The 14,916-nt window shown below is 38.2% G+C and overlaps 1 protein-coding gene across 1 annotated transcript in view; it reads right to left on the bottom strand.

The window, feature by feature from the left end:
* INO80C (INO80 complex subunit C) overlaps positions 1–2,793 on the bottom strand; it is a 19,079-nt gene extending 16,286 nt beyond the window's left edge. The window contains 1 exon segment of the mRNA XM_009864372.1: positions 2,683–2,793. Within this exon segment, the coding sequence (XP_009862674.1) occupies positions 2,683–2,793 (111 nt within the window).
* Positions 2,794–14,916: the final 12,123 nt, after the last annotated feature.

Raw genomic sequence — 14,916 nt, forward strand, 5'->3', positions numbered from 1 at the left:
CTTTTTCCCTCTTCCTTTCCACTTACTAAAATGAAGCCCAATACAATTTCTCCAGCAAGTGTTCTCTCTCAACACTTGGATACATGGTACCATTTTAGAAATGTTCTCCCTTCACAGAATGTCCTACCTTATGCCGAGGTAGGACAAAAAAAAACATTTCAGCTTGAAAATATTCAAATGCCAGGAAGGAAAAAAACCTAAGGGAAGACCTTATCGCTCTCTACAACTGCCTGGCAGGAGGTTGTAGGGAGGTGGGTGTTGGTCTGTTCTCCCAAGTAACGAGCAATAGGACAAAAGGAAATGACCTCAAGGTGCTCCAGGGGAGGTTTGGATTGGATATTGGGAAAAATTTCTTCAGAGAAAGGGTTGTCAAGCATTGGAACAGGCTGCCCAAGGAAGTGTTTGAGTCACCATCTCTGTGGGGATTCAGAAGATGTGTAGATGTGGCACTCAGGGACCTGGTTTAGTGTGGACCTGGTGTTGCTAGGTTACGTTGGACTCGATGATCTTAAAGGTCTTTTCCAAGCTAAATGATTCTATGATTCTGCGGTCCTAATCTTACATATTTACAGCAAATTTTGCTCCACAGGGTACTGAAAAACTCAATTTACTAAATGAAAAAACTGAGTAATAGCCAGCTGCAAACAGGTATTAAGCACAGTGCAGATGTTCTTAATTTCAAGGAGCTAGTAGGATGGACAAGGCAGTTATGCATAGAGTGCAAACTGGAAGTAATTCCACTGAAGTCAATGGGTTTCATCATTTCATCATCTTAAAAGACAAGGTACAGGTTTCTGTTTCCATTGACATCAAAAGTAAATCTCCCAAATGCCCAACAACAAAAGTAGTTCTGTGTAAATTATGACATTGTCCTCAGATGCTGCTCCTGCTTTCACATACAAAGAAAGCTGAGGGACTGATGTTAAAAAAAGATAACAACACAAAGCTTGAAATCAGATCATTGAATTATTATATTAGTAGTTTATAATTCCAAGTACATGTCCCTAAATGTACTTCAGCTTCTTCTAAGCATTCCCCAGAGGACTTCTGAGTCACATGTGAACCACTTTTCTGTGTTAACCTTACAAATTCTGCCCTTCCTAAGACACCAGTTCTTCCCTTCTAACTTGCTGAGTATTTCCACTGAGAACCAAGAGTTAACCAACTATGCAAATTAACTCCAAACATATGACTAAAATTTAGAAATAATCTTGCCTGTTGGATGTATAAGAGGGAGGAGGAGGTGTCTGAAGCAGGACATGGGAAACATTTCAATTGCAATCTAAATAAATAAAGATAATACATAAAGACACATATGCTGTCCAGAAAGCAATCTGCACATTATGCTTTTGAACCTTCACACTTCTGTTTTGAGGTGCGTTAAAACATCTTACATTCCAATTGCCTCAGAAAGGCTAAATAAAATTTTACTCATGCACTAAAAGATTGGACTGTCACAAAGTGATGGATGGCTTTTCTATGTTCTATGTAGGGCATTTCAATACCATGGACTCCAAGTGCTCTTGATTAAAATGCGACATTCTTATTTAGGGTCCCGTCACTGCCTAAGCTCCAAACGATTATCATTTACCTGCACTGGTGCTTCCAGTGACAAAATACTTACCAAAATGTATAAAATACTAATTACTTCAGTCACTTTGATAGAGGCATAAAACACCCTAAAGCAAAGCTCTATTACACTGTGTGAGGGTTTGAATTCAAAATTTAAGATGCAGCCAAAGGGAGAGTAAGATTTTAATTACATTCCCCAACTTGCAAACATTTTTTGAAAACTTAGGGGAAAAAGACCTAGCAATTTCTTGACACAAGAACTCCCTTCTTACTAGTACTGCTCATTTAAGGAGAAAAAAAAAAATCCAGAAAAACTCAAGTGTACATTGTTCTCTTCAAAATTATTAAACTTTCAAAAAGAGACTAGCAAGCCTCAGTAAAAAGCTTTGATTTCTTCTCAAGAGATTTCAGATGCCAAACATGTTTTTCCATTTAAAAACTTTCAAGCACTATGATAGACAAAGTTTTATAACTTGCAGATATTTCAAGGAAAAAAGAATTACTATTTTCTATGGGGAAAAGGCTCAAATAAAATGTAATTGGGACGCAACTGTGAATAGCTTCACACTATCCCAGAAAAGCTTGGTTTAATTTGCATTTGCCACAAATCTCCGTTTGGCCTAAATAATTGCAAAGGTTCTCTCACTTTTAGATTTCATTTAGTAGATTGGGACTATTCCTTGTTTGTAATGTTTGAGAGTTTTCTTTATTAACAAAATTGTTACTTGGACAAATTCAGGAGCGGAACGGCATGCTGAAGCAGCTCTGGAGCTAAAAATTTCAGTATATATAGAATGAAAAAGTTCATACCTCCACCAAGGGCAAAACTGAGCCCAGGTAACACCATATTTTGATTCCTCAAGGAAAAAAAAGTCTTGTAAATTGATGGGCCTTAAGGCTGAAAATGAATGGAAGCATAGTAGTAAAAAAAACCTTAGACTAAATCACAATTGAATTTTTATAAAAACTGCCTGTATGTTCCTTTCTCTATAAGAAAAATTCAGTTCAGTTAAGGATTTTGGCTAAACTGCTTCTTTAAGTCTAAAATACAGCATTTGATATAGAACAGTTAAGGTCAAATTATTTCTTGAGAAAAGACTGGAGGATTACAATATGCTCATGTGCTGTTAACATTGTAATGCTGCTCAGGGAGCAAATAAAAAACCCTCTGTCAAATAACAGGCTTCAGCCAAGGTAGGAGAAGGATCCAAATCCATTCATCTGTGTGTGACTGAAGCAGGGACAAGGAAAGTGAAAAGACAGTGGCTCCCATGGCTGATGGGAAAGCAATTCCATTCTGCAAAAAACACTCAGTTTCCTGATTCTAGTTTATTCTGTAAAACATTATCCACAGGAACCAGTGTTTGGGTAACAAATAAAACCAAAAGAGCATTTCTTCAAGGAAAGGCAATTAATTAGCTTTTAATACAGGAGTATCTTTCTTCCACAGTCCCTATTCTATCTATTTTTCTTAGGAAAGATAGTCTTAGACTAGTCAAATTTTATGTCCAGATGTTACAGACTAACTGGTTGGTGGCTGGTCCAGCCCTGACCCTTTACACTAGTAGACTGATACAGAAAACCAAACCTTACTTTTGCATTTTTCCTATTTTTTTTTCACATTTTGGAACTTCCCTCTGTCTTGTCACTTTTAAGCAAATAAAAATTCTATTTCTATTACATTTCTGCTAATTACATCTACTGCTGCCACGATGCATTAGCGAACACTAGCAGTTGTACTGCAAAGGCTTAGCACTGCAGTCTGAAGTGACTCAGGGGAAGGTTTTTCCATTCGCGTACAGGTACTTAAGACTGTCATACTCAAACATAATGCCAGAGAGACAAACGTTAGGCACACTGACATACGGAACATTCCACTTCTAAAGCAATTGAGAATAAAAATATTCTTTCTATAAACCTTCAAGTAGTTATCAAAGGTGTAATCAATCAGAGAGCAGTAACTGAATGAGATGCTCCAAAGATCTTTAAAAGAAAACAAGGAAAGAAACTATAGCTTAGTTTTTAAAAATCTCCAGATTACAGATGTCAACTTTTGTTTCATATTATGGGACAAAAAAATCTAGCTGTACGTGGCCTATATACTACATCCACTTTCCTTCGTCTAGCAAACTCAACACCAACCATTCCTGCTTTCAATAGCACACCAGGTCTCCTGTACTCAGCAAAACTGTAGGTGCATTATCCTATGGATACTTACATTTAACTGCATAATAAAAAAAACCCTGATGACTGAACCAAAATAAACATACGGCAAATTCTAATTTAGATGAAAATAAGGTAATACAAGTAGCTATTGTAGACTATGTTGAAGCTGCTTGGAAGTAAAAGAGAGGAGAATGTTGGACAGTGATGATAATTTCAAGGCAAATTTCTGAAATATTTCTGCAGGAACATTTGTACAAGTAGGTGGTTGTTTACTCAACTATATAAGTTCTGTGGATATACACTTCACCCTAACACTAAACACTGAAGTTGAGGAACTGCAGCATATCTGAAAAGCAACAGACAGTTCAGCATTGTGCTTATCAACTTGTATCCCAACTGCCTTTTTTGCTGGACTTGAAACAGAAGAGAACTATTAAAAGACCTGACATTTCCACTATGTTAGAATTAGTGAAGGTTTGATATTTCCTCCACAGTCATAAGTGAGAAACACAGTATTTAATATTTTGTCCCAGGTTTAATGGGGTATTTTAAGAAGTTTCCCACAAATAAAAAATCACCTTTTGGACAGATGGAATTCTGTGGCTGCAACAAAAGGCAATTCTGGCTGCAGCAAACAGGTTTAACAAAAATTAAGGAGAAAACTGACTTTCTCTGACTTGAGAAGATTTAAGGTTGTTAATGTGAGACTCAAACTGGCATGGCTAGTTGTAGACTATGTAAACAAAGATAATCAACTTATGGAGTAAGGACTTTCCAGCTCGCTACATTTGTTTGAGGAGCCTGAACACACTGTGCATACCTCAAGAAAAAATGGCCTTCTATTTGAGTTTGTTATTTTGAAAGTTAATCTTGCTGTAAGAACATTGTGCTGTTCCTCCCAGTGAAAAGCTGTTCAGCCGTTGTCACAGTGTGGGGACAATTAATCCTGTCTAAAAGTTATCGACTTTTGGTCTTCATTAATAAAATGTTGGGGAAAAATGCCCCACTGAGGTACCCTGACCTGCCTGCAGAAGAAGTGTATGACGGCATGTCCAGGGAGGGGACGCACCCATCTTAATCACATAAATCAGACCACTGAAATGAGACACGGTAACACTGAGTCAGGGAGACCGGAAGGAGTTCTGGGAGGTCACTTGTCCATCTCCTGCTCAAGGACGGTCAAAACTGACCTTGGCCCACAATGATGAGAGCTTTGTCCCAGCAGGTCCAAGGACAGATTCCATAGCTCTCTGGGCAACTCTCTGTCTCCCTAGTTAGAAATCAATATTCTAGAAAATAGAAAATACTGGTTTTATTAACAAAAAGCTCTTTTGCTCATAAGCAGTCATATAACTCTTGTTAATTACTGCCCTAATTTCTGCATGTTCCATTTTAACAGTATTTTACTGTAGTCCTGATGGGCATAAACGTAACAAAGTTTCTAGGCAAGGGATCATCTTTTATTAAATGTACCTGTTTATGTGGAAAAATAAGACAAGCTTCTAGATGGAGTGCATAATAATATACAACTGACTCAATAGAAAGACTATTTTTATGCCACATAACTTTTCATGTAGTTTCCTACAGAGTTTTAACTCCCTCCTCCTTTCTCCTAGATGTTAAGGATCTTTGTAACAGTTAAGTATTTTCATAACAGTCTCTCCCTTTCCTGATTAACATCCTTTGTCCTCCTGGGATGCCACTAACCTTTTCTTCAGACGTAGTCTACTTGATACATACCTAACCAAACTCTAAGCAGGTGTTCTGTATTTAGCTTGGGAAGTTTCTGTTTCATTTTCAGTTTTGAAAAAGGACGTGTATGCTTGAAAGCTTATTTGATTTTTTCCATTATCCACACCTGTTAACCTTGTCTAATTTATGCAGAAACTATCATAGATGTCCCAGTCTTTTGTGCCTTTCTTCTCATTCTTTCACTAACTCAGAAAAGCATAAATCCAAGGAAACTGTAAATAAGGCTGTTATGATAGGCACACTGCATCCTTATGAACATGGGAGTAAGTAGTTCCACACGCATGCCAACACTGTAAGGTCAGAAAAGTAAAAAAACTAACTTTCTTAAAACTGTAGAAGGTTTCACCTCTAGGCCTGTGGATGTTAGCAAGGTTAGATATCTTTTAAAATTATGTTAGATTTTATGTAATTCACGTATTAGGTTGTGCACAGAAGTACACAGAGGTTTGATATTTTGTCTATTTAATGAAAATTAAGAACATATGATATATAACAAATAATTTTTCTCTGCTAAATAAATTACAAAAGGATAGATATGATACTAGAAACCTCTCTTCATATGGTAAATCCTAGCACTGGCCTGCAATGCTTTGGAGGAGGATTTCTCTTTTAATTCCCCACAGCAGGGTCTTATAATCAGCAAAGAAAATTTTTCTTCCTGAGTCAGCCAGCGCTTGCATCCTGGGGCAGGATGATTACAAACCATGTAACTTCCAGATATTGACCCCTCCCAGAATGATGGACTCTGCTAAAGTTTAATTACATATTACTCACAAAATAGGTTCCTTCTATCCATTTCAAATTTGTCTCTTGAATTAACATCAATGCATTTTTATTACAACATAAATACATGTTATTACATGACATGACTATATATATATATACACCTTTTGGCTAGAGTTTTGGAAGGAAAAGGTTTCTGATCCCTGTTGGCACAACTGTGTAGGCTGCATTAAAATTATTGTTAGACAAAAAATGTGACAGAAATAAATACCTAAAAGACATAAGCAGACCATCCTGACAACTGTGTTCACTACCAGACCAAGAGTCATTCTCTTTGGAACAGGCAGAACCCCCATGCTTGCCTGTAGAGGAGAAAACATTTGCTTGCTCCCCTCCCACCACACCAGGCTGGCTTCCAGCCTTGGGGATTAGGGTAAAAAAGAGTTTGAATCCCCTCAGGCAGTGGCAGGAACAGGACCAACTTCAAGTGGATGATACAGTGAGCACTTGTAAGGACACATGATATAAAAAGCAAGTAGCAGTGCCATAAGTGTGACTGCTGTTTTACTTTTGAAAGAAAGGATTTATCAGAAAGGCAGATGTTCATGGTCCTGAAGCCCAAGCCTAAATCTCCAGTGAGAAACAGAATTAGGACTAGTCCATAGTATTTCCCACTACCTTATTTTGGTAACATCTCACAGAGCTTGCTGGAGTTTGTACAATCAGCTGAGGTACTTAGAGACTGACAGACAAGCAGTATGACAGCTGGAGCTGTTACCCTCCAGGTCTTCCCTCAGGCAGGGACAGTGGATCTGCTAATGAATCAGATCTTGGACTGCCCCAGTTTTCATTTAGTTTGTTACAGTAAACTAAGGAAATCTGCAGCTCAGAGTATCTAAGCTCATGAAATGTTTGCTTGTAATGGAAAAGCGGTTTTCCTTGTGATGTGGTCCTGTTTCTTCCTTGTGCTACCTCCAACACGTTAGACCTCCCTGTGAATTAGCCCAGTTCACCAACACAGCTTCCTGGGAGAGGGTGAAGGTTTGATTAAGTTAGTCTTCTGGCTAATGACCTCTAGCAATGGCTGAGCAGGTCCGGGGAGTACCAAAGCTGGTATGATGCAGGGAGCAGGACCATGCAGCTGAGACTTAAGAGAACCATAGAATCATTCAGGTTGGAAAAGACCCTTGGGATCATCAAGCCCAACCATTAACCCTACTCTGCAAAGCTCATCCCTAAACCATATCCCCCAACACCACACCCAGGGATGGTGACTCAACCACCTCCCTGGGCAGCCTATTCCAATGTCTGACTACTCTTTCTGTGAAAAAATTTTTCCTAATATCCAGTCTAAACTTCCCCTGATGCAACACGAGGCCATTTTCTCTCAGCGCCCCCCCCCCGGCCACACGTTCCCAATCCTGTAGCATTGCCTGGGGTTGTTGTGGCCCAAGTGCAGGACCTGGCACTTGGCCTTGTTGAAGCTTGTACCGTTAACGTTGGCCCATCGATCCAAAATGTCGAAGTCTCTCTGTAGGGCCTCTCTACGCTTGTGCAGATCAACACTCCCACCTAACTTGGTGTTGTCTGCAGACTTACTGATGATACATTCTATCTCCTTATCAAGATCATCAATAAAGCTGTTAAACGGAAATGGGCCCACCACTGAGCCCTGAGGAACACCACTTGTGCCAGCTGCCAGCTGGATTTAACTCCGTTGACCGTACCGTTAACGTTGGCCCATCGATCCAAAATGTCGAAGTCTCTCTGTAGGGCCTCTCTACGCTTGTGCAGATCAACACTCCCACCTAACTTGGTGTTGTCTGCAGACTTACTGATGATACATTCTATCTCCTTATCAAGATCATCAATAAAGCTGTTAAACGGAAATGGGCCCACCACTGAGCCCTGAGGAACACCACTTGTGCCAGCTGCCAGCTGGATTTAACTCCGTTGACCACCACACTTGGGGAGCGTCCATCCAGCCAGTGCTTTATCTAGAAGATCATACGCTCATCCAAGCCATAAGCAGCATGTTTTTCCAAAAGAATTCTGTGGGGAACAGTGTCAAAGGCTTTTCAAAAGTCTAACTAGACAATATCCCCAGCCTTTCCCTCATCCAATAGTCATGTCATGTTGTCATAGAAGGCGATCAGGTTCATCAGGCAGGACCTGCCTTTCATAAACCCATGCTGACTGGGCCTGATCCCCTGGTTGTCCTCTATATGGCGTGTCATGGCACTCGAGATGATCTGCTCCATGACCTTCCCTGGTACTGAGGTCAGACTGACAGGTCTATAGTTTCCTGGGTCCTCTTTTCTGCCTTTCTTGTAGATGGGTGTTACATTTGTTACCTTCCAGTCCATTGGGACCTCCACAGTTAGCCAGGACTTCAGGTAAATAATGGAAAGTGGCTTGGTGAGCACCCTTGGGTGTAACCCATCTGGCCCCACAGACTTATGTGCATCTAAATGGCAGAGCAAGTCACTGACCACTTCCTCTTCAATTGTGATGACGTCAATCTGCTTCCTCTCTCTTGTCTCCTAGCCTGTGAGGCTGGGTGTCCAGGGAACAGCTAGTTCCACTGCTAAAGCCTGAGGCAAAGTAGGCATTGAGCACCTCAGACTTCTCATCCTTTGTCACTATGTTTCCCTCTGCATCCAATAAAGGATAGAGGTTTTTCCTAATCCCCCTTTTGTTGTTAATGAATTTATAGAAATTCATTATGGGGGTGGGTAAGAGAGAAGAACATAACAGGAGAATGGGACTGTCCTTTTCAATCATGAGAAGCTAATAGATTGCCTAATTGAGCCTCTTAAAGTCACAGGTGTGCTTTGCAGGGAGACAAGACATGCTGTTCATGGATATGAAATCTGCCGTGAGGGCCAGGGATATTTTACAACATGTAGTGTCACAACTTTTACGGCTTTCTGCAGGTCTAAATAAATAGCCAGTGTCTTCATTCTCTTTTCTTGGAATGCTTAAAAAATGTGTCCAAAACCCTTTCAGGCTACCAAATTAATATTTGTATTAGAGTTCCTAATCCAAAATTAATTCATTTATATAACTATATACTAAGTACGAAATAATATACTAAATGATATACTTATGATATATAGTACTTATGATATAATATATATAATACTTATGATATATAATAACTGAAGTTATTACATAATACAAGCATTACACTTTACAAAAGAGTGAAAAACAGTCTGACATCTCTTCAAATCCGTAATATCTAAACAGTTAAATTATTCTGAGTTTTCTTTTGTTAATCTGAACCTTTTAATGCACTAACTGGATTCTGAGATTGCATTTTAGGAGCACTACCTCTCAGAAAAAATGTCATGCCAAAATACATGAATGCAGTGATTTAGATTGCTTTTTCTCTTTCAAAAAATAACCTCTCTTATTTTGTCTCCTTATGCTAGAAGCAGTGAAGCATCTTTATTATCTCTTCTAAGTTTCTTGCATATTTATTATGAATCCTGAAATTAAGTGTGCGCACAGTAAGACTATCCATTTTCTGCTAGCATAATGAAAAACTAGGATGAGAGGAGAAGGGTAAAAAAATTACTGTCGTCCCTTTGTACATAGTCAGTACATATGCTTTTTTCTTTCTACAATATAACACATCTGTGTTTACTCTAAATGTAAAATCTAATCATATTTGGTTGTGATGTTGGTAATTCTCTGAGACTGGCATAGTCTGGTTTGGAAATTCACATCCTTTTATGATTACAGATCATCTAAAGCCTTCAATATGTGACAAATGTCAAGCAAAGTCAATTCTTAGTGCTCAGTTTTGACAGTTTCCCTTTTAATGTAGATTGCTTTCTAGAAGAAATTCACTTTTTTTTTTTTAAAAAAGCTAAACTTAAAACACACATAACTTTGGCCAGATTTCCCTAGAAAATCTGCTCATTGTCTTTTAATTAGCATTTTTTTTCCCCATTGGGGACTGGAGGGATTCTGGTTCTTTAACAGATTTGACTTCAGTTGTGCAAGTGACGAAAACTGGTACCTCAGGACTCTTTTCTGGCAAGAGTACAAAATCCCCACAGAAGAAGAGATGCTATTCACTGTCTGCTCTGTCACAGAAAGCATCTTTGTGGTCGCACGTCTGGAAGGATTAGGAGATCTAAGCAGTGACCCTCCAATGGCTTCATACAGAGAAGTGCAAGTCTGGAGGATTTGCAGTGCCCTGTGGTCTGGTGACAGGCAGTGTGATGCCACAGTGTGTTACCCCTCTGTGGAACAGCTATCTCAATTTAAACAAGACCTGCTAAAACTCTTCTTAAGACGTGGCAATTGATTTTAAACTGGCTGCTGGTTTTGTAAGAGCTGAGACTCTTAGGTAGGGTGTGGATAAGCATGCAAATGGCTGAACTTGAAGAGCTCACCTCAGCGGTTCTTATCAGTAACTAGCAATTGACCGCAACATATCATGATATCTATACCTTATCTAATGAAAGTGTCATTTAAATAAATTTAATTAGGTTTAAGTTAACATCTCCTGGGAGCACATTATATCTTTTATCATTCCAGGCAAGCAGTAGCTTCAGATTGGCACTGCTTCATTGGTTAAATTCATATATTTTCAGTTTCTTAACCTCAAGACCTGAGAGATGTCAAAAAAAAATAAAAATAGTCTAGTCTAGAAAAAAATGACGTGATAGCCTTTTAATAAACTGGCAAATATGTATGTACTTACATCTCCCTACTATCATGCTGTTCAGGATCCTGCTACCTCTTTCAGGGCAGGTGGACTGGTGAGAAACGCAACTTCTTCATTAAATTTCCAAGTACAGAAGAAAATCATGCTTTTCTGTTACAGAAAGTCTCTTATGGAGTAGTGTTGTAATAATTAGAATAAGTTTAGTGTTATATTGACTGGAGTAAACAGGGTCTAAATTTCTAAGTAAGTAATTTTTAATTTTAGATTAGTAAGTTATACTGTGACACACTAGAAGAGGTACTTGTCCCAAGAACATAGTGAGAGCAGCAGTTCATCTCAGTTTTAGTAGTACTCACTGATTCTGTTAAACTCACTCTCCCTAACCTAATTTTTCAGGAAATTACAGCCTGATCAAATGGGCCCTTTAAAACAAAGTTATTTTAAAATTGATTTGATGGCTTCCTACTTACAGTGATAGGCTTGGTAGAACAGCGTAACAGGAGAATTACTGATGGTTTAGAGTCCAATTCCATGCTATTTATGTACTAGGGTAAGCTCTCTGTCTTTAGCGGACAGCTTCTCAGTACATAACAGTAACCACGTGAATATGTATATATTTAAGTCTTCTTGCTGAATGTATAGCTGTCTGTCAGAACTCTAATCTGATGATCTTCAGTTTACAATATAAAACATCCAGATAAATTTTTTAAAAAAATCAGTTCTAAGTGTATCTTAGTCATTCCTTTTATTTTTGTATTGTTGCATGAGAGGAGCTTATTTAAGAGGATGGTAACTTTAAATCATTTGGATTTTATTTTCTAAAATCATTGCATGGTTTCTGTTTTTAAGCACAGAACAAGAAATTCAGAGTGTTAAAAGTACACATATGTGAGCTAGTTACATAAAATGAAAGTTGCTTGTAGTACTCAAGCAATATTCAGTCAGAGATAAAATCCATTTAATAATTTAACTCTTAAATACCACTGCAGAAGAGCAAATTCAGTCTTTCTTTTCTAAATGTACCAAGACCTGCTGTTACTACAATGATGGAAATGCAAGAAGTGAAAACTTTCTATGTGTATTTCTGTAGTTTGCAGGGCAGTTCACAACAATTCAAAATGCAGGATGAAACATGGTGTCATTCTCAAAGTAAGGCGTTTACTGTACTTCATCATGGAAGTCTGAAGTTTTTTCACAAATAATGTAAGTAAATATAAATGCGCCATAATATTTAGTATATTTTCTCTCTGTAATTGTCCTCTGACAAAATTAGAGACTTTTTTTTTTTAATTTCCAAATCATTCTCTCATCTCACTGCAAATTTTATCATTAAAGCTTGCTAGCTGACACAGGCAAGCATTTTGCTTCATCAATTACATCTTGATGTAGAATATATCTTTTTAAAAGCTTCCTGCCACTGTATAATCTATAAAAATAATGGTCGGAACAGTAAGGTAGAGGAACTGGTGGCATTTTAAGATCAATGCCAAAGATTCTATCCCAGGTTAAGTTACAGTCGTTAAAAAGAGTAGAGATCTGGAGACAAGTCTGCACTAGAATCAGCAATGGAGCCAAACCAGCGCGGCAGCTATTGGGAATCATTGGGCAAGGACATCTGACTGCGCAGTGCTATATAAACCACTAAACAGCATTGGTTTTGACACATGAATGTTAACATTTAATATACATAATAATTCTCAACAATAAAAATCTGCTGCTGCAGCAAAGACTGAGCGATTTTTCAGTGGCACAAACTGCATGGGAGGAATAATTGTGTAATGCTGATTAAAGTGACGTAATCGATTTGCAATCATGCTTTCCTGTAAACTCGCTTTTAATTTTACATTTGGTAAATACAGGCATTATATCCAAAAACCACGTAGACATGACTGACAAGCCTTGTGCGCAATGTGCTTCCAAAACAAACATGACTCAATACCTTTGGGTCAGTAACTCATACAAACGATGAAGAATTTTTTCGGTAATGTTCCTAAAGCGTATCTTAGAGAAAGTAGCAATTCATATGTTGGAGAAACATAATCAAAATTAGGTTTATGAAAATCTGTATGCTGTGTGATAATTGTGCCTTCTTGTAGGATACACTTAGTTACTCAGACTAGTTGATTACATTGCAATACTTCAGCAAATTTGTTATATAAAAATGTAAACACATTTTTGAAATTGACAGACCAGCGTGTCTTTCAGCAGGGGCACTGTGATAGCTACTTGTGACATAAAGCACGTAGAAGAAGAACAAACTATGTGATTGTGGAACTTACAAAAAACCCTTTTTGTTTAATTTCATAGTGATGGAATCACAGATGTGGGTAAGTTCACAGTTGGCACAACATGAAATGTATTTTCATGTAGGCCAGGCACGAGGCTCTCAGCAGAATTACCAGTTAATATAAAATGGGAAGTCCCCACATCCTAAGTTGACCCTTGCAAGTAGTTACAAACCTCTCTGGCATGGATCCTCTTACTTACAGTTTGCTAGTTAACTAAGGAAACAATTCACTGTATTTGTTTCCCAATGACAGTTTAATAGATTTGACTTCTGGAAGGCTAAAAATAGGCTGTGAAAGGTTGTTTAAAAATATCAAGGGGGTTAATTAGAAAAGTGAATAGTCACGGGACTAACAAGTGCTATGTCCAAACCTGTGCTGAAAGTGGTGTGTGGCAGAGGCATGTATCTATCAGATCGTCAGATAAAAGTGCCCAATGATCAATGTTTCTGACTCAAAAAATGTTACTTGTTTGGAGTTTAAAAACAAAACAAAATAAAAACCTCACAATGACTGGATATTTGGTATACAATATATTCAGAAATAGTAGTTAAAATTCATGGATGACATAGTCCTTGATTGGCTGAGCCACTTAAAGATTGGATAAGTTATAAAATAGAGCATTGTTTGTTCACTGGCTGTATTTTGAATAGCTCAGCAGACTAGAACTATTGAGTATTTTATTGTGTCCCATGTTTTCTTATTCAAAAGAAGTCCATTACTCAGGAATTAACAAAATAATTTGTAAGGACTTCTGGAGGTTAAGATTAAATAAGGTACTGCAGAAGAAAGTGCCCAATGATCAATGTTTCTGACTCAAAAAATGCAAAGCCCCCATTTCATTTTCATTTGAACTGACTTCCTCTGGAGCTAGTCAGCAACACTGAATGTGGTTGCTAGAAGATCAACAAGCTGTTTCTTGTGTCACTCCTAAGGCTACACATTTTCTGAGACTCCTTTTTTTTTTGTTTCCTTACAGGATTGATCTGCACTGCTGAAGTCAGTAAACGTGTATGCTGACTTGGAGATAATGTTGAGAAATTACTTCTTTCTCCAATGAAATCACTTGTGAGAAGAACTGCAAAAACTGTTTAGCACACACTATCAAAACCCAGTCTAAGAAGTCATGGATTGTGTCATAATACTGGCAGCTGTCCAGAGGCTTAAGTTTGGTGTGAACTTCATAAAACAGTTTTGAGGCTGAAGGGTTTGGGGAAGTTTAGGTTTTTAAAATAAAAGATTTTATGCATTGTTAAATTATATCTATCCATATATAGTGGTTTATATCTGCATACACACAAATGCACACGTGCACAGAGCAGTCCTCCCGGGAAAATCCAGACTGTTCTTTCTAGAAGAGCTTGAAAAAGTTGTCAAACATGACCATGCCAGGGAGTAATTTGTCACAGTTGCAGTGCAGTTTGTTAGCTACATTAAGCACTACATTCATACTCCCTCTCCTAGGGATAAACCCACCAGAAAAGAACCTATGTAACTGCCACAGGGTGAAAACAAGCATTACAGGAGCATCATTCAGAATGAGCAAGGGTTTGTGTCTGTGCTCTGGCGTGTGTGCAATGGCTTTTAATTGTCTGGAGAGAAGATCTGCTGAAAAATGAAGAACCCTTCCCCTGACCTGACGGTTCATGTGAAAACAAGCAACCAGCGGGCAGCAGGGCACACTCTGTAGCCACGCTACTGTTACAGTTCATGAAATATTACTGAGAAGAATAATTT

This window comes from Apaloderma vittatum, unplaced genomic scaffold, assembly GCF_000703405.1.
Source record: "Apaloderma vittatum isolate BGI_N311 unplaced genomic scaffold, ASM70340v1 scaffold252, whole genome shotgun sequence".
In the NCBI taxonomy this organism is placed as follows: domain Eukaryota; kingdom Metazoa; phylum Chordata; class Aves; order Trogoniformes; family Trogonidae; genus Apaloderma; species Apaloderma vittatum.